This window comes from Rhincodon typus, chromosome 16, assembly GCF_021869965.1.
Source record: "Rhincodon typus isolate 14 chromosome 16, sRhiTyp1.1, whole genome shotgun sequence".
In the NCBI taxonomy this organism is placed as follows: Eukaryota; Metazoa; Chordata; class Chondrichthyes; order Orectolobiformes; family Rhincodontidae; genus Rhincodon; species Rhincodon typus.
In genome coordinates, this window is record NC_063347.1 from 47055261 (window position 1) to 47079798 (window position 24538).

Consider the following 24538-nt stretch of genomic DNA (forward strand, 5'->3'; position numbering starts at 1 on the left):
CCTCTCAGTGATACCACCACCTTGACTACCTATGATAATGGGAAGATCCCACCCTCAGCACAAAGAAACAAGTTAACATCATGAACTGTCCCAACTCTGTAGCATTCGGTTTTGAGGAATCAGCATCCAAAATATAACTTGTCTCTGTTGGTATTGCACAATTTGAGTATTTGGTACTTTTTGCTTACCATATTAAATAAACTTCAAGCATAATTGAATTTTCATCTTTTATTTCTTGCATTTAATATTAAAGAGCATGGCTTCAGTCCTCCTCTTCAAACACAAGTTTTGAAACAGCTCAGGTTCTGGATATTAAGTAAGTATTTTTCAATTAAAATACAGCACTTTTACTTTCCACACATTGTGCCAGAAGTGAAACTTGCACTCTGTTCTCTCACCTGCTTTTAGATACTTTGGATGTTATTATGGAACAGATCTATTATAGTAGTTTCCTAATCACGAAGATTGATTTAAAGGCGATTTTAAATTCAACTAGTCTCCCGAGTGCAATAGTTGAACTACTGAACCATAGAATCCCCACAGTGTGGAAATAGGCCATTCGGCCCAACAAGTCCACACCACCCCTCCGAAGAGCATCCCACCCAGACCCATTCCCCTACCCCTGCATTTTCCTCACGTCTAACTCACCTAACCTAAACATCCCTAGCCACTATGGGCAATTTAGCATGGCCAATCCACCTAACCTGCACATCTTTGAACTGTGGGAGGAAACCGGAGCACCCGGAGGGAACCCACGCAGACACGGGGAGAATGTGCAAACTCCACACAGACAGTCACCCCAGGCTGGAATTGAACCCGGGTCCCTGGCGCTGTGAGGCAGCAGTGCTAACCACTGAGCCACCGTGCCACCCTGTTCGACCGTTTTTAATATTGCTTACGTTTTGGCCAATTCAATTCAACATAGCAAAATCATACTACAAACTTTTCATCTTATAAAACATTACTTTAATATTTTCATTAAACAAAATTATGGAAGTTGTTTTCTAGCATAAAAAGTACAGGAAGGTACAGTTACAGCTAAGGTCTTCAAAATCTCTTCAATGGGCTTTGTTGTATTGCCATTCATTTTTAATCACTTTGTAAATAATATAATTTTTTTGTTTCAAGGGAAAGAAGGCAAGAACAAGCCAGCATTACTGAAAAGTACTTTGCTTCTCAGAACACTTGCAATTAAAACAATGCTTTCAACGCAATGATTCTGAATTACTAAACAAGCAGTAAATTCTATTATTTACAGACTGTCTTCAAGAAAAATAAATCTTATCCATTGGAACATCACTTACTTCGAACTAAGTAATTTACCAGAACAAAAGACAGCACAGAACAGCACTGTAGTGCCTTACTAATAAGTTGATCACATCACCATTGCATTTGATCAAGTTCTGCTCTAATACTTGATATTACACTTGCTACTCTGACATGCTTACAGCAGATGACAGTTTTTGCAACGGCCTCAGCGGACAAATAACTGCAGATCTATTGAACAAAATCATAAATGAAGCATTAAGTTGCTACAATAAGCTTGTTACAACTCAGCTCCCAGATTAAATCAATACCATTAACAAAGCATAATTGGACTGCTTAACATTTTAATGTTATAAATACTTCAAATATAAAATTATGGAAGTCACGAGCATCTTAAACACTGGAAGATCATGCAGAAAACTGCTATTCATAACATCTATGTAAAATTGAAATACAATGCCCTCCATATTGGATTGCTAACATTATCTTGCTTTCAAAGTTCGTCACTGAACTAACGGGGTTGGTTTTCTGTAATTACTTCTAACAGAAACATACCCATTGGATGTACATATCTGGAATTTGGGTGAGCACTCACCACAACCCACTAACGTGAAAGGAAGGAACACTAAAGGGATCTTCCATTCAAATTTGAGATATTCACACCAGGCACTCCTTTACTAGGAGTGCAAATTTGTAAAAGTGACTATTGGGATTTAAGGTTCAGTGTCCTTTTCCTACGTTTGTTCTCAGAAGGAAAGTGGGTGGTGAAAGGCAATGCAACAACTATATTTGGCATCCAGTCTTGGGAACGCAACTGAATTCTTGAGCTTGTCAAGAAGTCAATTGATCCAAAGAGACTGGCAGATGGTTATTCACACAAGGGCAAATCACAGTCATCTGAGGTACTCCTTCAAATAATCTTTCAATGAATAACCCAAAACTTTCAATCAAGACCAAATGCTGTAACTAGAACTGGAAAATACAACCCAATATTTTAAAAAAAAAGTACAGATGATGGTTTAAATCTGAAGGAGAAAGAAAACATTGCCTAAGAATAGCCCCAAATGGTACAGCTAATCTTCCACAGTCCATTTTTGAGAATTTCACCATCCTAAATAAAAATACAATTTATCCAGACTGCAAGGCCCATCATGTTAAATCAAAAAGGACTTCATCCCCCACCAAAAGTTTACATTTATTAAATCACTGCACCTGATCTGGAAGTTGGCCTACAACAGTATTGTAATTTTTTTACTTAATGAGAACAATGTGCAAGCATATTTCAAATAGTTCTTTGAATTTAAAACTTGAATGATTAATTTTGAAATCATCAAATCCAACAGATCAAAGTTGTGTCTGCTGCTTACAGTTGGTTATTTGAATGAGTAACTTATTTAGCAGAAAGAGATTTCATCTCTTGGCACAAATAACTACAGTGCTATTCACTTTCATTCACATATTTATGTACACACATACACACATCCATATGAATGTGTATATATGTATTAAAGACATGGTCGCCAGCAGCCTTCCTGCTGATTTTCATCGTCCAGTTCTGGAATCCTGGGTTGCAAAGCTGACCGTGTTAATCCCCAAAACTTCTGCGGCAACATATCTTTTTTAGTTGCTGTAAATTTCCAGCCCATATGACTACCACAGGTACGGCACTGGGCTATAGTCCATGCAAACCTGCAAAATATTTTGCACCAAAGTAAGAGATAGATGGAACATACAAGCAAATCAGTTGCAGATAGTTCATATCCCTTACAAGTTATGATTTTACTTTCAGTTGTTTTGGAACACTGTCATTTATTTTCAGATTTGTGGCTATTGTTTTTTGGAGATGAAACAGATGGATTGCACACTTATTTTAGCAAAATCAGATGCGCAAAATTGAATCTAATTTTATTTACAGAACTTTTAAATGAGCTACTTGACCCCAAATTGTGTTTTTTTCCCAGTGCAGTGCATCCATAAAAGCATTCCACACTTGGAATTAACAATTTTCCCCAAACAAAACTACCTTTGTTCATTTTTCAGTGGAAGCGTTTACTTAGCTTTTTTCACAACATTGCTGATATTCTCATGATATTTTACTTTATGCTTACAGGTCATGATCAATGTACTATATCCTGTAGATATAGAATTCTTATTTCAATAGGAAAGCTATACTTCTGCGGCACAATAAATACAGTAAGTCATTTAGAACTTAATTTTGCTTCAATAACCTGAAATTTCACTTTTTTTTCAATGCACATTTTGTTCTTTGTCTTTTAAACTCTGCAGAAGCCTAGACAATATTACTTGCTCTGTATAAATAAACACTGGCAGATGGAGTTTATTTTAGATAATTTAGTGCTGCATTTTGGAAAGGCAAATCAGAGCAGGACTTATACACTTAATAGTAAGGTTCCGGGAAGTGTTGCTGAACAAAGAGAACTTGGGAGAGCAGGTTCATAGCTCTTTGAAAGTGGAATCGCAGATAGATAGGGTAGTGAAGGTGGCATTTGGTATCCTTGCCTTTATTGGTCACTGCATTGAGTATAGGAGTGGGGAGGTCATGTTGTGGCTGTACAGAACTTTGGTTCGGTCACTTTTGGAATAGTCTGTTCAATTCTGATCTCCCTGCTATCAGAAGGATGTTGCGAAACTTGAAAGCGTACAGAAAAGACCTACACTGTTGCCAGGGTTGGAGGGTTTGAGTTATCGGGAAAGGCCAAATAGCTGGGGTTATTTTCCCTGGAGTGTTGGAGGCTGAGGGGTGACATTAGAGAGGCTTATAAAATCATGAGGGGCATGGATAAGGTGGATAGTCAAGGTCTTTTCCTCAGGATAGAGGAGTCCAGAACTAGAGTTTAGAGTTTAAGGTGAGAGGGGCAACTTTTTCCAAACACAGGGTGGTCCATGTATGAAATGAGCTGCCAAAGGCGGCAGTGGAGGCTGGTCCAATTACAACATTTAAAAGGCATCTGGATAGGTCTACGAATAAGAGTTTAGAGGGATTTAGGCCAAATGCTGGCAAATGGGACTAGATTAATTTAGGATATCTGGTCGGCATGGACCAAAGGGTCTGCTTCTGTGCTGTACAGCTCTATGACGAGCATTTAAATAAATGCAACTGTCCTGATTGGAGATCTGCAGAAAATGGAGTCAAACGCATTTTCAAAGGTATGTAACAGAATATAATCAATACTATGCAAATGAATATGCTACTATCATGACAACAACATTCAGCACTGCTAAATAATAAAGCAAAATGATTGAAATGAAGTAGACAGTAGAACCAGAACAGTGACTTCAATATAGCAGACAAGTGACAAATTTGACATCATAAATAACATGGTTAACTATGATTACCCAGGGAACCAGCTATGCTGAGTTGATGGTCGACCAATTAAGTTCAGGTTGTTAGCTTTATATACGGTGAGGGTTTCATGTACATAACCATGAGGATTCACATAGGCAGCCATGGGTCCATACAATGACAAACTTTAAAAAAAAGTGGATAGGAATAGTCAAGCAGTGGATAATTATGCAAACAATTAAAAACGTACAATCTCTGAAGCAGTTTCTATAATAATAGTGGAGTTTAGCTTTTCACTATATATATATATATATATATAAAAAACTTATTTCAAGCATGCAAGTTTCTAAGTTTTCAGATGTCACTAACTTAAGAGGCAGAGTAAGTGCACGAATTAGAGCAGGAAGTTACAAAAGGCCATATAGTGGATGATTAAAACTAGAGATATGGCTCAATGGGGTGGTGGGTGGGGGAGAGATCATCCAATTTGGACCCGAGACAAAACCTGGAATATTATTGGTGAGATATGAATCACTAAAAGCTAATTAACAGGCACAGAAAGTAATGAAAATGTAGAATGGAATTTATCCTTCACTTTCAGGATGTTGAAATGAAAAACAAGAAAGTGATGTTTCAGTTGTATACAGACTTGGTCAGATCCTATCTGGAGTACTGTATTCAGAACTGTGCATTGCAACTCAGGAGGAAAGTATCAGCCTTGAAGGGTCTACAGCCCAGATTACAAGATTTGAATAATTAAATTACCAGACAGGTGGCATAAAAGTAGTTTGAACTAAGGTTGAGGTGTGATCCCAACAAGGTTATGTCAATAGACTAGTTAAAAAGGCCTGTTTTCCTTGGAGGAGAAATCCAGAACAAGGGAATATAATAAAGTATTTTAGGTGTGAAATGAAGAAAGCAATATTTCTAATAAAACAGTAATGGAAGTCTTGACCCCTCTGCCTGAAAGGATACGGAGTTAGTCAACTGTCATTTAAGACCAAGATCAACAATTTTTGTCATGAACTACCAATAGGACAGGGAACAAAGGCACATGGATCAAGTGCAGGTCAGCTGTGATCTAGACACATTGGGACTGAATGCTCTATTCCTGCTTTTTCTTCCAGAATAAAATGGTCATTTTTATCAGATTTTTGCAGTAATAACCATACATTTTGACTACACGTGCACCGTGGCTATGAGAATTACCTAACAGGGTATTTATGCCTGAGAGCAAATAGCTTCATCAACATTGATTTATAGAGATAGTGAATACATTTTATTTAAAAAGTTACCAAGTTTCACTTGTATAACTTGATGCTTTGGGATTTAATTCCACGACTTTCCCATTATTGCGCAAAAGTTGGCTTTGACTCTTGGTTTCAGGAGCATCAGGGTTATTACTGGAATTTAGCAGAATTTAATTGAAGCGTGTAGTGTTTAGAACACTGGGCAATTGCTTGATCTGATCATGCTGTAGAGAAGGACTGGGGGATGAATTGCAGATCCATGGCAACAAGATTCAGGACATAGGGTCAGAGGGACAGAAAGGTGAAAAGGCTAAACTAATGGCACTTTACTTGAATGCACGTAGTAATTGGAATAATATAAATTAATTAAATGACAAATAAGATTAATGGGTTTCAGCTCATGGCCACCACGGAGACATGAATACAAGGAGATCAAAGCTGATAACTAAATATTCAGGGGAATGTGACTTTTCAAAAGGATAGGCAGGAAAGAAAGGGTGATGGGGTAGTCGTTTGTACAGGACGGAAAAGGTACAAAGGCAAGAAATGAACTTGGATCAAAAGTGTAAAACACATATGGGTGCAGCTAAGAAATAACAAGGGGAAGACGGCACTACAGTTTATAATTTATCTATAATCTAGTCTACAGGCACCCCAATCTATAGCTATATGGTAAGACAAAGAATAAATCAGGAATGGAAGACATAGAAATGCAGTGGATTACGTATGAGTGACTTTAATCTTCCTGCAGATTAAGAAAGACAAACTGACTGAGGTAGCCATGAGGAAGAATTTACACATTGCATTTAGGGCAGTTACTTTGAAAAATATGTTGTGGGCCCAACCAGAGATTAGGCTTATTTTGAATCTGGTGATGTGTAATGATGCAGATTTAATAAATAATCTGAGTAAAAGATCCCCTAGAAAACAGTGACCATAACATGGTAACATTTAGCATTTACTTTGAGGGGTAACTAAACTTCAGTAAGTGCAATTACAAAGGAATGTGGGTGGAGCTAGATGGAGGGGACTGGGAAAGGAGATTTGGAGCAAAGACTGCTGAGGAACAAGGGCAGACATTTAATAATTCATGAAGATGTATCCTAGTGAGAAAGGATGATTCTAAGAAGGGGATATGCCAACCATGATTAACCAGAGTAGATAATGATAGCATCAAACTGAAACAGGAAACGCACAATGGAGCAAAGAGTAGTGGTAAACCAGAGTTGGGAAAGTTTTAAAAACAAACAAAATATGATCAAAAAACAGTGTGGGTATTATGTCCATACACACACACACACACACACACACACACACACACACAAAAAAACATGTAAACACGAAGTAGGAGAGAGAGCTGAACATGATACCTGTTCTCAAAGGGGCTAAAGGCCATGGTAATAATGAGGAAATCAGAGGAACTGAATAAATATTTTGGATCATGCTTCATGATAGAAGACACTAACAACATTAAAAAACTTCTACATAATCAAGGTGTAAAAGGGGAGAAATACAATAATTTTCATGAGAAAAACATACTAGGGAAACTAATTGGGCTAAAGACAGATAAGACCGGTGGACCTGATGGAGTGCATGCTTAGATATGAAAAGTAGTAACTACAGAGATTGTGCATACGCTGGTAGTAATCATCCTGGAATCCGGAGATCCAGAGAATTGGAAAACTGCCACTAGCAGCTTTATTCAAAAAGGGAAGGAGGGAAAAAACCCCACAGGAAACTACAGACCTGTTAGCTTAACATCTGTTATTGAGAAAATGGTCACATCTATTATATAGGATGTAATCACAGACAATTTAAAAACACTATCTAAACAGGCTTCAGCATGGCTTCATGAAGGGAAAATCATGCCTGACGAGTATATTAGAATTTTTTGAGGCGGCAAAATAACTGCACAGAGGCCAGTATCCTGTCACCAAGTCACCCTTTATTTATTTGCGCACAGAACATGGACTGTGACCAGCCAGCTCAGAATCGGTTGCCTGAACGGAGGAGATTCTAATCTCCCGGTGATATTGGTCAGCCTGGGCTTTCCTAATTGGTCCAGGTTGACAACCCGAATCAAGGATTTTGAAGTCAACAAGATCCAACTGGTTCTAATTACGACATTCCTATCCTCACCCCTAGAAGTCTGGGGATGTAGGCCTAGTCTTTCTCTTGTAGCTTTCCTTGTGACGTTTTCGCCCCAGCTCCGGTTCCTCTGACACAGATGGCGTGTAACCAGATCATAGCCTGTCTCTTGCATCTGGAGCATTTTGGTAGAATTCCTTCCTCTTCTTTCAGTAGTAACGGTATCAAGGCTGCATCCATCTTGGACTCAGGTTTGCTTGACACTAGACGGAGGGTGGAGAACATATGGTTTCTGACAGGTCTTTCTGGCTGTTCTGAGGGACCAGGTGTTCCTGGCCCGTTTGTGAGGTAACAGCTTTTGGGTGATCCATACGTTTGTTCAGGACTGCATCACCTCCTTGAACTTTGTAAGTCACAGGACCTGACCTTGTGTCAACCTTGTCTTATACACACACAGGGCCATTTCCATGGTTCCAGCATCAAACTTTGTCCCCTGAATGAAACTGTGCCTCTTGCTTAGAGGCGGCATATGGCCAGCACTGGCATTCCTGCTGCTGTTTCACCCTCGCCCCTCCAAGGTCTGGAAATATCAGGTTTAACCTGCTGCGGAGTCTTCTCTCCATCAGCAACTCTGTTGGAGCTATCCCTACTGTTGTGTGTGCGGTGATCCTATAATCAAATGGGAACCAGGACAGTTTGATACTAAGTGATGCTGTAAGCTGTTAAAGCCTGTCTTCAAAGTTTGGACCACTTCTTCCACTAGACCACTGGATGATGAATGGTATGGAGATGCCCTTATGTGCCTAATGCTATTTGACTTTAGGAAATATTCGAATTCCCTGCTGGTAAATGACTCCGCTATTGTTCGTGACTAATACTTCTGGGACACAGTGTATTGCGAACAATCGCAGCTTCTCAATCGTCATCCCGGAGTTTGCTGAACGAACTTTATGCACGACCAACCAGTTTGAATGGGCGTCCACAATGACCAGGAACACGAGCCTATGAAAGGTCTGGCACAGTCAACATACAACTGAGTCCATAGAACATTACAGCGCAGTACAGGCCCTTCGGCCCTTGATGTTGCGCCGACTTGTGAAACCAATCTGAAGCCCATCTAACCTAAACTATTCCATTATCATCCATATGTTTATCCAATGACCATTTAAATGCCCTTAAAGTGGGCGAGTCTACTACTTTTGCAGGCAGGGCATTCCACGCCCTTACTACTCTGAGTAAAGAACCTACCTCTGACATCTATCCTATATCTATCACCCCTCAATTTAAAGCCATGTCCCCTCGTGCTAGCCATCACCATCCGAGGAAAAAGGCTCTCGCTGTCCACCCTATCTAATCCTCTGATCATCTTGTATGTCTCTATTAAGTCACCTCTTAACCTTCTTCTCTAACAAAAACAGCCTCAAGTCCCTCAGCCTTTCCTCATAAGACCTTCCCTCCATATCAGGCAACATCCTGGTAAGTCTCCTCTGCACCCTTTCCAATGCTTCCACATCCTTCCTATAATGCGGTGACCAGAACTGTACGCAATACTCCAAGTGCGGCCGCACCAGAGTTTTGTACAGCTGCAACATGACCTCATGGCTCTGAAACTCAATCCTTTTACCAATAAAACCTAACACACCATACCCTTCTTAACAACACTATCAACCTGGGTGGCAACTTGCAGTGATCTATGCACATGGCCACCGAGATCTCTCTGCTCATCCACACTACCAAGAATCTTACCATTAGCCCAGTACACACTATTCCTGTTACTCCTTCCAAAGTGAATCACCTCACACTTTTCCACATTAAACTCCATTTGCCACCTGTCAGCCCAGCTCTGCAGCTTATCTGTGTCCCTCTGTAACCTGCAACATCCTTCCGCACTATCCACAACTCCATCGACTTTGGTGTCATCCGCAAATTTACTAACCCATCCTTCTACGCCCTCATCCAGGTCATTTATAAAAATGACAAACAGCGGTGGCCCCAAAACAGATCCTCGAGGTACACCACTAGTAACTGAACTCCAGGATGAACATTTCCCATCAACCACCACCCTCTGTCTTCTTACAGCTAGCCAATTTCTGATCCAAACCGCTAAATCACCCTCAATCCCATGCCTCCGTATTTTCTGCAATAGCCTACCATGGGGAACCTTATCAAACGCTTTACTGAAATCCATATACACATCAACCGCTTTACCCTCATCCACCTGTTTGGTCACCTTCTCAAAGAACTCAGTAAGGTTTGTGAGGCACGACCTACACTTCCAGGGTTTACCTGGGCATTCCCACATACGTGGGGGTGTCGCCAGTGGTAATTTTTGCCTTTTTGGCACTTGGGGCATTGCCCCACCAATGCAGCTATATTGGCATCCAAGCCCCTGCCACCATAGCGTCTTGCTAGCATCTTCATCTTGGAAACCCCTGGATGACCCTGGTGGAGTTCAGCCAGTATCTGGCAGCAACCTTTACTCAGGACAATCACCCTTGCTCCCCACAGTAAAATGCCATCCTCTATGGTGATCTGGTCTCACCAGGTCCAGAAAGGTTTCAATTCTGGTTGTGATGGCCCTTCTGCTTCCCTCATTACCATCAGCCTGCTTTAGTTTTGCTAGGACAGGATTTCTTAGTGTCCACAGTCAGATATTGTCAATAGTGACTGAAAGTGTGTCCAGGAAGTTTAAAATCAAAATGGACTCTTCCAGGGGAGGCACCATCGGTTGAGTACTACCATTGGGAGGAGGCTTAAGGCATCCACATTAACCACTTAGCTTCCTGAACCGTACCATACCGTAACTTGTACGCACTGAGAATAAGGGCTCAACGCTGAATTCTATAGGAAGCTATGGATGGCACCACCTTGTCTTCCTTCAGTAGTCCTAGCAGGGGTTTTTGATCTGTTACTACGTCAAATTCCTGTCTGTAAAGGTAGTGGTGGAACTTTGTCACACCAAAGAGGACCGCCAAACCTTCCTTCATTATCTGGGCATATTTGCATCAGCTAGAGTCCAGGAAAATACGCTATCTGACAGTCCTGTGCAGTTTCACTTCCCCCGTGCCCAGGTCTGGAAATATACGGTTTAACCTGGTACGGAATCCTCTCTCTGTCAGCAACTCTGCTGGAGCTATCCATTGTGCTATGCATGCTTGGGTTCAAATCTCACTCTCATTGCTACTGAATAACTGCACAGAGGCCAGTATAGTGTCACCGCATCACCCTTTCTTTACTTATGCACAGTACATTGGCTGTGGCCAGCCAGCTCTGAGTCTGTCCCAGTTAAAAATTCTAATTAAGGGTCTCGTAGCCAGCATGATCCAGCTGGTTCCAATTACTACACGAGGGAACAAGCAGAATAAATAAAAGGAGAACCAGTAGATGTAATATATTTGTATTTCCAAAAGGTACCTCACTAAGGTTCTACACAGACTTCTACTTTAAAGGCAAGAATCTATAACATTGTTGGATTGAAGATTTGCTAACTAATAGGGGGCATTTTCAGAAAGGCAACCTGTAACTACTGGCACACCACAGGGATCAGCCACAATTATTAACCATATATATTAACAACGTGAATGATGGAAGTCACTGTGTCAAAGCTAAGTTTGCAGATGATAAAAATAGGTGAGAAGACAAGTATTGAGGATGACAGTCCGCAGAAGGATACAAACAAGTTAAGCAAGTGGGCAAAAACTTGGTAATGGAATATAATGTGAGAAAATATGAGGTTATCCACTTTGGTAGGAAGAATACAGGAGCTGAATATCATCTAAATGGAGAAAGTTGCAGTAGATAGGGATTTGGGAGACCCTATACATGAACCTCAAGAAGTTAGTACACAAGGTCAGTAGTTAATAGGGAAGATAAATGCAATGCTGGTTTTTACTTCAAAGGAAATGGAGTAGAAAAATAAGTAAGCTTCACAAATTATCAAGGCAGTAGTTAGACCACACCTATAATACAGTGAACAGTTGTAGTCCCCATATCTAAGGAAATATACACTGGCATTAGAGACAGTCCAGAGAAGATTCCCAAACCCGATACCAGCCACAGAGATTGTGTGTTCTGATAGGAAGTTGAGTAAGTTGGACCTAGACTCATTGGAGTTTAGAAGAATGAGGGGTGGCCTTATCGAAATAGACAAGGTTCTTAGGGGCAAAAACAGAATTTGCTAGAAAAGCTCAGCAGGTCTCAGTATCTGTGAAGAAAAAAAATCAGTTAACGTTTTGGGTCTGGTGACCCCTCCTCTGAACAGTTCTGAGAAAGGGTCACGGGGACTTGTAACTTTAACTCTGAATTTTTCTTCACAGATTCTGCCAGACCTGCTGAGCTTTTCCAGCAATTTCTGTTTTTGTTCCTGATTTATAGCATCCACAGTTCTTTTGTGTTCTATTTAAGGTTCTTAGGGGACCACACAGGGTAAATGTGGACAGGTTGTTTTCCCCCTGTGGGAGAGTTTAGGACCAGAGGGCATAATCTCAGAGGATGGGATCACCAAGATAGGATTAAGATGAGGAGTTTCTTCTCAGAGGGTAGTTAATCTATGGATTCTTTATCACAGAGAAGTGTACAGCCTGGGTCATTAAGTATGTTCAAGGCTGGGGTAGAGAGCCTTTTAATTCAAAAAGTGAATCAAGGAATTTGGGGAAAAGGTAGAAACGTGGAGCTGAGAATTATCAGATCAGCCATGATCTCTTTCAATGGCAGAGCAGGCTTGATAGAAGCAGAAGTAGGCCATTCAGCCTATGTCTCATAGTCTTATTAAAATGTCATCAAAACAACTTGTTTTTAATACAGACCAGCCATGGTTGTTTTTGGCATTGTTAAGAAACCACAGATTGCACGTGCTTTATTACAAATTAAGTCCTATTGCAAATACGTCAAAATGGAAACTTGCCTGAAAATATCATTTTTGGTGGTTATTTCTGTGTGATAACATCTTTTACAACAAAGAGACGTACACTGTAAACCAAAAATGAGTTATAATTAGTGGATATTTACAATTTCTAAGCATATTTGCCACAAGCATTACAAAGGGGCTCAGTGGCCTTGATGTATGCTTACTACAGTAAATGGCAATTTCTGTGATTTGCAAACCATAACGTCAGAGTGCTGGAATGTGCATAAAACATTTTATCCCAAAAACTGCTTTTGGAATGAAGCTCCAGGAGCTTTCACATACCTCATCCAATGGCACTTCCATGTCATTCATGACAATCCTGGATTACATTATTTTGGTTACTGGATTTGTTGAATGCTAACTGATACCCAAAAGCCAGGTGCGAACAACTACTGTACACATGCCCGTGATCCACACCGTGTCAGCGCATTACTACTGAGGTCACTGGGTTGTGCCTGTCAGCTGACATCAGAAATGGTGCATGCTGTGCTGTTTGACATATCGCTAGCCAAAGGATTCACCAGAAGCATTTGGTGGCAACAGGTAATCAATGTGTTGGCATTCTGTGACAGGTATGTTGGAATGAAACTAATAGAAAAGTATATACCTGAATTCTGCCGAAGGAACCTTTAACCTCTGGTTGGCATCAGTGGTAGTTGAGGATGACTAGCTGTTTCCAAGCTAGAATAATGCTTAGTTTTCAAAGAGAAAACTTCAAAGTCATAGCAGTCAAAAATCTAAAGAAAAAAGACCCATCTCTGTTTTCTGAATGAGACCCTTATGACCAGTGGAAGAATGAAATAACTATGTGGACCAGTGTTACTACTTTACTGAAGCAGCAGCAAGATATGACCTTGGCTCTTGTGTTTCACATAAAAGCAGAAGCAACAGCAAAGTTTACAGAATTTGAGATATTCTTTGGGCATGAAGGAAGGTTTGGACAAATTTCTAACTTCTCTGGATAAAATTTATACAAAGATAGTTTACTAATTGCTTACGAGGCATTGTCAGATTTTGACAAACTCAATGCGTGAAGATAGTTTAATAGCAGAGTACATGATGGGATTATGTAGAAAGTTTGCAATATCACAGAAATTCTATTTGGAAATTACTCAATCTGTGCTGGTAGTTGTTAGTAGACTGCACCAAAGTAGTGAATTTATACAAACTTCAATTTTGAGGATTGAATTTGCAGATAAACAAACTGCTAGAACAAATGTCTGAAGGACTGAAAGAAACTCAAAATTATGCTTTCCAGTAGGTTTTATGGTGCAAATGGGGCAATTGACCTAACAAATTGCTGCACAATGGTCTCAATAGCTCATCAACATCTAGATACAAGATTCAAAGCAGTATGAAACATAATAATAAACAGAAATAAAGACAGAATGCTTTTGACAATTTTGATAAGAGGAGAATTTAAGACTTAAAATAAAGAATAAAGCCAAGTAATGTTCAGGGTATAGTCAACTGACGTTTCAGGTCCACTTCAAAATATCACTATGCCACGAACTGTCCCTAACGATCACAGAGTATTCAAAACTAAAAAAGATTCAGAAAATGATAATGCAAGCATCAAAGCACGAACAATGCATTAGTGACAAAAGGTTTCGGCCTACTAATTTATACGTGGTGGCAGAATCTTTCAGTTGTGCGGTAGAATGGCTAAAATGCAACTTAGTCTGAATATTAAAGATCAGAATTAAAGTTTCACGAATTTCACATAGGGACGATAGTGCACCGATTTCATTAAAGAGAGCTTGGTTCCTTGTAAAATAGCAACAATTATTTTTATTAGCCCGTATTCAGTAGGTCATTACAGAAACAAAAGTACAGATGAAACTGGAGCTAGAAAATGACAAAGCTGCTGTATTTGAAAAATTTGAATTTTCAATTTACACAATTAGAATGTAACCTCTCCACTAAAGAAATTAAAGTGCTGCTCACATCAGGTGGCAGAAACATAGAAAATAAATGGCAATTGTGTTAAAATTACAAAGCCAAATTTTCCAACTATCCTCCTAAAGGTAGAAAAAATGTTAGTAAAGAATTCAGGAATAAATGATTAACAGTACAATAAGCTTATAAATACTGAAGTACACCATCATTGCCTGAAGTTAGTCGGCCCTTAGCAAGGAAATTCAATGAGACAATGGCTTGATTTAATGATGTAGGATAGAGAAAAAGAATGTCTATATTCGGTAGCCAGACTTAGCCAGTTGGCAAGAATGCATCATATAGGTGAGAAAATAATTGTGGATTATTAAGAGAGGAGGGGGACAGGAACCATACTTGGAGCACTAGCAAAAGTTTTCACTGATTTTTTTTTGGGAGGGGTTTGTTGGGGAGCAATGAGGAGATGTTCCTTACTAGCAATGTATTTATACATGTGCAAATATTAAAATAATAATGCCAGTAATGCCACAGGCACATATCCAGGGAGTGCACACTCTGTGGTTGCAGTGTTACCAAACTCAACGCTTATCGAATAGACATCAGTTTCAACGATACATTTGAAATACTGCAGCATTGCGAAGACATTTTATTACACTGCTTGTTGGGTTTCAAAAGTTATTAGACCGATTTAAATAGGCAATTATAGTTTATTATAGAAAGTGTCATTCTCTTCAACACTTACTTTGTCCATCAGATCCAATTCACAACGCAGCCGCTGAATAGCACTGCCTATTTTCAAAAGCTCAATTCTTAAACCATCATCAATAGGTAAGCAAGCAGCAACTCTGTAAGAAAAATCTAAACACAGTAATTAATCATTTCTGTTGAAGGAACAATAGCAAATTGACTTCCCTCAAAACCTTTCCATCATCTTAGTGCACATAAATTTAAATAATCCCCACTAGCTACTTTTCAAAAAAAAAATTAATATTTTTATGGAAGTAACAACAGTAGTAAGTTCATTTGTTTATTCTACCATTTAAACTGATATGGGTAGCCACAACTAATTAATCTGCAAAACACACATTTAAATATATTAAGTTACAGTTCTAGAAATTACACAAATTTGTTTTACAGACAAACAAAAAGACCAACAGAACTCTGGACTTTTCAAATGTCAGAAAAGCAAAATTCTTAATTAATTCTTACCTACAGGATTTGAAGGAAGTGAATCATCCTTGAGATTTTCATCCCACTCACGAAGCTGGACTTTCATTCTTTCCATTAATATTTCCTATATATTGACAGAAGTATAAAAATACTACACGAACCAAGTGATCTCCAGTTACATTTTGAAAAATGCATTACACTAGAGGTATTTTAATGAACACCATTATAACAGTGTCTGAATTATTCGTTCTTAAATAGTCCTACTCATTTACTGTATCCAGGCACTTTGCATCAGTTGCCGAATGTCCCTCTTGCTGTTAAAGAACTATACCTGGTAGAAGCAAGCTTTCTGATAAAACAAACACATTATTTTCCTCTTCTCCATCTCATCTTGAAGCAGTCGAGCCCATGTTAAGATGTTTCCTCACACATGCAGGCAACCTTACTAAAATGCTAGTACTTGTAGAAGCTTGGACAGACCATTCAATCACAGAGGATCAGATCCAAGTCTTAATCCATGGCAACCGGACATCTACAAATATGGATTTGTAAAGGGGCACAACAGGATGGAATGATTTAAGAAAACTCACTTGACAGCCCAATGAACACCACTTTAAAGAACTTAAAAATAATGAGTAAGTATATCTGTGGTGTATTGATAACTGGAAAACGTCTACATGTTTATCAGACTATTAAGCTAAATAATTTCTGTTTATCCTGATCAATACTTTTTACCTAAATTTGAAGTCTGCACAACAAAGATAAAATACAAGTAGAATATCACAGCAAAATTATAAAAAGCTGAATTCTGTGGTTAGCATAAAGGAAATTAAACTTTTACTGTGATGAGTCAAATACTCAGGAATAGCCAACTGCGCACATACTCTGACTTCAGCATGATTTGCTTACACAGCAAGAATTAATATGACATTCACAAACTTTTTTTTGCCTGCCTCTGACTTTACATCAGTCATTATTGAAATAGAGAGAAACTTCAGACTGCTTAGGTGCAGAGGTGTCCTTGTACACGATTTGCAGAAAACTATTATGCAGGTATAGCATGTAATAAGAAAGGCAAATGGAGTTTTGGCATTTCTTGCTAAAGGAAGAGTGTATAAAATTAAGGAAGTGTTGCTGCACCTGTACGAGACATTAATAAGACTGCAGCTGGAGTATTACGTACAATTCTGGTCGCCTTAGTTAAGGAGGGATGTAGTTGTATTGGATGCAGTTCAGAGGAGGCACACTAGACTGATTCCAGAGAGGTTAGATGTGTGTTGGGGGCATGGTGGGAAGCAATGTTATTGATGCAACCATGTATTGAGAATAGAGTGCAAATGATCTTAGCAAGAGATCTGGAGATCCAGATGCTGATAAACTTAGACTCAGCATTGAAGACCAATCAGGTACTCAAAGATGAGCTCTTTTTCTGCTCTAAACCCACTACTAGCATATTTTTTTTTTGACATTTTCTAGCAACTCAGTTCAATTTCTTCTAGGGCTTCAAAATGAACACGAGAACAAACAACAGGAAAAAACATAATTTGGTCCATTCAGCCTGTTCCATTTAGTCAGCTTGCTAAGAGATATCACATTGGTTAGGAGACATGAGATTGGATGTCAATGCCTTAGGAACAGTTTCTTTAGCTCCAGGACATGCCTGAGCCCTGTCAAGAATGGCAAGACATTCCTCACCTAGTTGGCTTTAGCATGTGAAATTAGTTTAACATATCTCCATTTAATCTGGAGCAAGGATAACCTCATAGCAGCTACACACAGATATTCAGCATGAGAAGAAACACAAAACTGCCATAGGACATTAAGGCATAGAACTGTATGAACATGCAGCAGAGGCAGACAATAGAGAAAACCTGACTTGATCTTGGGATTCTTCACACAACCCATCAGTAACTAAGCTGAAAGCACACTTCATTTTACGACACTGACATTTACCATCTCGATTATTACAGAAGTCCATGAAAGAAACAGATCTGTACTCACTGCATCATACAAAGAATACACCCATGGAGGCCACCAAGTTAGATTTGCACAATGGAACTTTCTCTAAAGTGAGGAAAATTAAAACTTGTGAAAAGCAAGTACACAAAATGAACATACACATTTGATAAAATTAGAAAAGGCAACATCAAGCTTTGGTGCTGCGCAGATCATGTTACTAAGCTGTTGACCTCAACCACCTTTCTATGGGGACATGCTTGAGGCAGACTTCACATCTGAAGACGCTCAAGACAAAGCAATATTGAAACCAGAAATTGGCCCAATCTGGTTTGAAAGAAATTGGGGGAGCCAGTTAATATTTCAGTCAGTAATTTGTTGGGGAAATTTGAAAAATCATAATCAAACAACCACGTCTAAAGAATACATCGATTTTACATTAAGCCAGTTTTTGCAAAGTGAAAAGCATGAAAAGCAAGGGCTTTGTCAATCTTAATAGGTCTCAACGTTTTTGAAAAATCTTGCTAAGGATGTCAGCATTTGCGGCACATCCCTAATTGCCATTTGAGGGCAGTTAAAAATCAAACACATTGCTATGGGTCTCAAGTCAACTGCAGCCACACCAGGCAAGGATGGCAGATTTTCATCAAGGTCATGGGTGAATCAAATGGGTTTTTACGATAATTACTATTACACAGACTAGCTTTATCAGACTTTGACTGATTAAAATTAAATAATAAATTCAATTAATTAATTCCTCAGTTGCCATGACGGGATTTGAAAGTGTTCCAAAATATTAGATCAGGTCTTTGGATTACTAGTCCACTGGTATTTATTACTTTAAGCCTCCAGAAACTTAAATTTCAAATTAACACTCTTTGCAAATTAGCCAAAATGCATTAAGTACATTAGGGTGAAACTGCACCAAATTGTAATTTTTGAAACTTACGATCCGATTCTTTAACAGCAATCTTAAGAGTGAGGTACTTTTTAAAATAATTCACAGTCTTCCAGTTTAGAAAGGTGGGCAGCCCCTTCCAAAATTGCTAACAGGAATGTGTCACACAAACCAGCCTTACATCCAATGACTCCACCTATGCTTTCCGCTGCCTCAGGAAAGCAACCAACATAATCAGAGACCCCTCCCACCCTAGTTATAGTCTCTTCTGCCCTCTTCCCTCGGGCAGAAAATATTAAAGTTTGAAAACATGTATGAACAGATTAAACAGCAGCTTGTTCTCCGCTGTTATCAGACTTTTGAACAGACCTCTCAAATGTTAATTCTGATCTCTCTCTCTCTGAACCTTCTCTGCGGCTGTAACACTCTTCTACACTCTGTTTTGCTACCCTGACGTACGTTGTATGGTACGATCCACCCGTAGAGCATGCAAAAACAAAACTTTTCATTTTATCTCGGTACATATGACAACAATAAACCAAATCTAAAGGGGAGCTTAAGATGAATCCTCAATCAAAAAAGCAACAAGTCCTGCTGGGCACCTTCATGTAAACCAACAACCTCTGATCACTTCCATCCCATAGGATAATGATGAATATATTGCATTGATCACTCAATTCAGAAAAAGCAATACTTGGATATCATATATTTTAAATTGCCATTTCTATTTAAAATGTATTTTTCCTTTGAAATCTTGGCTTAGTTCATCATACTAGGATCAACCTCTAACTGCATGTTACTGTGCTGGATATTCCACACAAAGAATAAGAATAAAACAAGTTTATTTGTGAACATTACATGTTCACAATTAACCAAAAGTACTTTGTAAAGCAGCCATTGTAAATTTAAATTAATACTCTTAATTCATATGCTACTTTTTAATCCTGATTTGTAAAAGTTGAGAACATATGGAATCAGAGAATGAGCAGAATGATAAAGCAAGGGGGCAAACAGAAGACAATAGGGTTTCAAGGCTGTCCAAAAGTTAGAAATGGAGTTCAAAGAAGAACAGTGCTCGATTTGACCATTTACATAACCAACACGGACTCAGGAACTGGAACTATTAACTTCCAGATAACAATTTGAAATCATTGGGTCTCCAATATGAAGACATCCTAACTCTTGGGATGTTACGAGCAGGACTGGCTTTTTATGACAGACAGGCTGCTTTTTTTTGGATTTAGTGGAGTGATGGCCTAGTGGTATTGTCACTGACTTGGTAATCCAGAGACGTATGCAATGCTCTGGAGAGTCCCCACTCTCAATAACGGGGACAGCGAGCACAACAATGCAAATTGTCGAGCGGATGATCCACCTTGGCATCCTCTAGATCTCCTCAGCATCACAAATGAGCTTTGAAGTCAATTTGATCCACTCCACCTGAGATCTAGAAATGGTAGGAGGCATTGGATATTGCAAAGGCTATGGACCCTGACAACATTCCAGGAATAATACTGAAGACTTGTTCTCCTGAATAAAAACCGAAAGAACTGCGGATGCTGTAAATCAGGAACAAAAACAAAGTTGCTAGAAAAGCTCAGTAGGTCTGGCAGCATTGTGAAGGATAAAAGAGAGAGTTAATGTTTTGGGTCTGGTGACCCTTCCTCAGAACTCACTTCTGAGGAAGGTTCACCGGACCCGAAACGTTAACTCTTTTTTCCTTCACAGATGCTGCCAGACCTCCTGAGCTTTTCAAGCAACTTTGTACTTGTTCTCCTGAAATGGTGTATCCCTAGCCAAGCTGTTCCTGTACAGCTACAATATTTGCATCTACCCAACAATGTGGAAAATTGCCCAGGTATGTCTTGTACACAAAATGCAGGACAAATCCAACACAACCAATTATTACACCATCAGTCTACTCTTGATCACTAGTAAAATGATAGAAGGTTTCATCAACAGTGCTATCAAGCAACACTTGCTTAGCAATAACTTGCTCATTGAGGCTCAGTTTGGATTCTGCCAAGGCCATTCAGTTCCTGACGTCGTTACAGCCTTGGTTCAAACAAAGAAAATAAACTGAATTCCGGAGGTGAGGAAAGAGTGCCTGTCTTTGACATCAAGGCCGAATTTGACAGAGTGTCGCATTGGGGAGCCACAGCAAAACTGGAGTCAGTAGGAATCAGGGGAAAATTCACTACTGGTTTGAGTCATACCTGGCACAAAGGAAGATTTGTGGTCACTGAAGGTCAGTCATCTCAGCAGGAGTTCCCCAGGGTGGTGCCCTTGTGCCAACCACCTTCAGCTACTTTATCAATGACTTTCCCTCCAGCATAAGATCAGACATGGCAGTGGTTGCTAATGATTGCACATGTTTTGTGAGTCCTCAGATGATGAAACAGTACATGTCCTAATACAGCAAGACCCAGACATTAGTTAGGTTTAGGCTGACAAGTGGGAATTAACATTTGTGCCACACAGGTACCAGGCAATGACCATCAACAACAAGAGACAAGCTAACTATCGCTACTTGATATTCAATAGCATGGCCATCACTGAATCCCTCACTTTCAACATTGTGGGGGTTATCCCTCAAGCAGAAACTAAACTGGACTAGCCACATAAATACTGTGTATTTCCTGCATTTTGCTTTTATTAGACACTTGTTGGTACAATTGACCTGACCTGTATGTGACATATGATGAAAAGAAATATGCAAAGTATGCCACAAGTTAAATTTTCTGTCAGCTTGCCAGCTCAGAAACAGAAATTTCTCCAATTTCAAAAGAAGTCCAATGTCTTGGAGATACATTCATTAATAGAATTAAAATCATTTGTGAACAGCATAACATATACTTCGTTGTTAGCAGAGATAATTTTATATTGACAGTTTTAGGATACAGAACCAACCTTCATATATTTCTGCCACCATCCCTGATTTTGTTTTAACCGGCATGCAGGGGGCTTATTTGAAACAAACATGTGAAGTTTGTTAAGTGAATTAAGCTGCACTCCTGATATACTTGAAGGAAGAACCCATTCTGGCAGAATCTGAACTTTGGCCATACGAGTTCTAGAACAAATTAAAGCAGCACTTGTTAGCATAAAATAAATTGTTATTATTGTGATGATAATTCAAATATTGAAGAGACAACGCAGGGAAATTAAAGAGGAAGAACTATACGCATGCAATATCACTTCTAAAGGATTTTAAGAAAACAAGAAAAATACAAATAGTATCATGTTTTAAATGCTGGAGATATCAGAATCCAGCAGCAAAATTTTAATTGCTACAAATCTAAACATTTACTGTGACATAAAATGAAGCAGTTCCAAGTTAGACCCTATTTGTCTTTTCTTTGTGTATAAGATGCTAAATAGTGACAAGTTTTACACAATTTTTACTGTGTACCAGAGTTCTCAAATGCAATAAGAGATCATTCCTGTTACTACATTTTAAAAAGTAGCTTAAAGATGACGAAAACATTAACAACCTGTTTTTGCATAGGTCTTCTTAAACCCATATGCGGGCTTTGACATAGCTTTCCACACATCTCTTTGCCATTGACTAGGAGAATGGGACTAGATTCATTATGTTTGAATTTTATCTATCTACGTGACGACAAATAACCACTTGCAATGGCTTTTATTTCTGTTCTTACACAGTTATCTTTGGGGTATTTAGTCTAGAACTTCACTTCTATTTTTTTTCCTGCCGATTACCTGTGATATATTAAGCAAAAAATTAGTTTCATTATATAGACTGATGACATCTAATATGACCTCAGTGCTACCTTTCCTGACGCTGCTTGTAAGACAGCTAATACTGGAGGAAAACATTTTCTCTAAATGTCTGGAAAACCAAATCCACAGAGATCATTCCACAGTCACCAACTCTAACCTTTTCCTGGTAACCGGCCGAAGTTGCACCAGTCTGATCACATTTTTGGTGATATATTTGATCCCAAGATGTACCTCTGATTACGTAGCTGCAGAATGTTTAAAACAATCTAGCTTCACTCCGAGAATATTATGAAACTCTGACTAAGCTCATCTGTTGCTGATACGCTCATCCACGCCTTTGTTTCCTGTAGACTTATCCAAAGTGCTCTTAGCTTGTTCCCCATTTTCCATCCTGCATAAAATGAAGCTCATTTCAAACTCTACTGCTATGCCTTAAAGTGAGGCAAGCCCCATTCATCCATTAACCATATGGATGTTGAGCTCTGTTAGTTCCAATGAACAACATTTCATGCTCAAAATTCTCATCCTTGTTTTCAAGCCATCACCTTTAGCTCTGGAACCTTTCAATATATCTATGGTCTTGCAACAGTGGTTCTTCAGTGACCCGGATTTTAATTCCTTCATACTTAGTGGTCATGACTTTAAATGCCAAGGCTCTAAGCTCTGACAATCCATTCCCAAACATCATTTTTCTTTCTTCCTTTAAAACACTCCTCAAATTCTACATCTTTGATCAAACTCTGGTCACGTGCCTAATACCTCATGTTGGAACTCAGTAAAGTTTGTTTGATGCCTTTGAACTGTCTTGGGACACTTAACATCTATATAGCGCCATTAAAGAATAAAACTAACATGCAACTTCTGCTCTTTACTGCCCAGGTAGGGAGTGGAATGTCACTTTTGAATAAATAAGGGCACTTTTGGGACACTAAACTTTTGGGAACTTTTAGAATCAAAATTCACCAAATGAACAACATGTTGAAAGGGGAACTAAGATAGTAAGCTAGGAAACTTGCAGAGTTCATTGTCAAATTGGATCAGGCCAGACAGATATGCAAGCCATTACGATGGTTGACTATATTGAATAGGTGTTGATGAGACAATTCTGCAAGGTTTCTGATGGAACAATGGATTGGAGTTTCTAAGAGAGCTTGACTCCTAGGGTTGGCTCAATCATTCGGGAAATTACAATAACCAATACTGCCTTTACTAAAATCCCTTTCTGGGACAGAAACTTATTCACATGGAGTAACAAAATTACATTAATCGTAAGTTGTATTCAACTGCTGTCACTCCACAGGAGGAATCTGTATGTTGGTTACCATGCCGACATAATGAACAAAAGTAAGCCACTGTGGTTAGAAGAAATGTATTTAACAGGGGCCACCCGCATCAGAGAGGCTGATGCTCTGGAGACAATACCAGCACAAGAAGCAGGAACCTTGGGAGCAAGAAGAACAGCCTCCACCTCAGTCCAGTCAGCTGTTACCGGGGTAGTACAAACCTCTTTACCATGTTGTGCTTCCAAAGTGAATTTTAAACCAGTGTGAGAACATAGTAATTTAAGAAATGTATAGTCACCCCATGAGAATTAGAGGGAAAGACAGGTTTCATAGAATTGCATGTCTATATCTTGAGTTTCAACGATAGGAAACCACGTGTCATTTTAAGTGCAAAACCAGTCCCAATAAGTAAGCAAGTGCTGAATCACAAGTGACTTGCACTGAAGCTTGAGCAGGATGTTATTACATGCCATATATTTACAATGGACCACAAAATATTGTTTTTCTCTTCCTTCTGCATTGCTCATTTCCTCCTTATCACATTGCCCCACTCTTCCAACAAAGAAAATTAACCAGTTAGTGGGATATAGACTGCAATCTGGCAATACATTCAAATAGTCAATTTCCATGTCAACCAGAGGCAGCTGGTGAGCCAATTGACCAAATCACCTGTGAGGAGGATTACAAAATCAAGAACAATCATTCTTCTCTCAAGATTCACTTCTGCTAGCAGCAATTGGGTACTGGTAAGTCACAGAGCCCATGGAGGTGCATTAT

At 39.1% G+C, this 24538-nt stretch overlaps 1 protein-coding gene across 1 annotated transcript in view; it reads right to left on the minus strand.

The window, feature by feature from the left end:
- Positions 1-213: 213 nt before the first annotated feature.
- Positions 214-24538, minus strand: part of crbn (cereblon) — a 52921-nt gene continuing 28596 nt past the window's right edge. Inside the window, exons 5-11 of the mRNA XM_048606192.1 lie at positions 21645-21807; positions 17882-17944; positions 15920-16004; positions 15453-15568; positions 12812-12876; positions 4624-4755; positions 214-2955 (exon numbers count right to left, since the gene is read on the minus strand). Coding sequence (XP_048462149.1) covers positions 2772-2955; positions 4624-4755; positions 12812-12876; positions 15453-15568; positions 15920-16004; positions 17882-17944; positions 21645-21807 — 808 coding nt within the window. The 3' untranslated portion in view covers positions 214-2771. The remainder of the gene's footprint in view (positions 2956-4623; positions 4756-12811; positions 12877-15452; positions 15569-15919; positions 16005-17881; positions 17945-21644; positions 21808-24538) is intronic.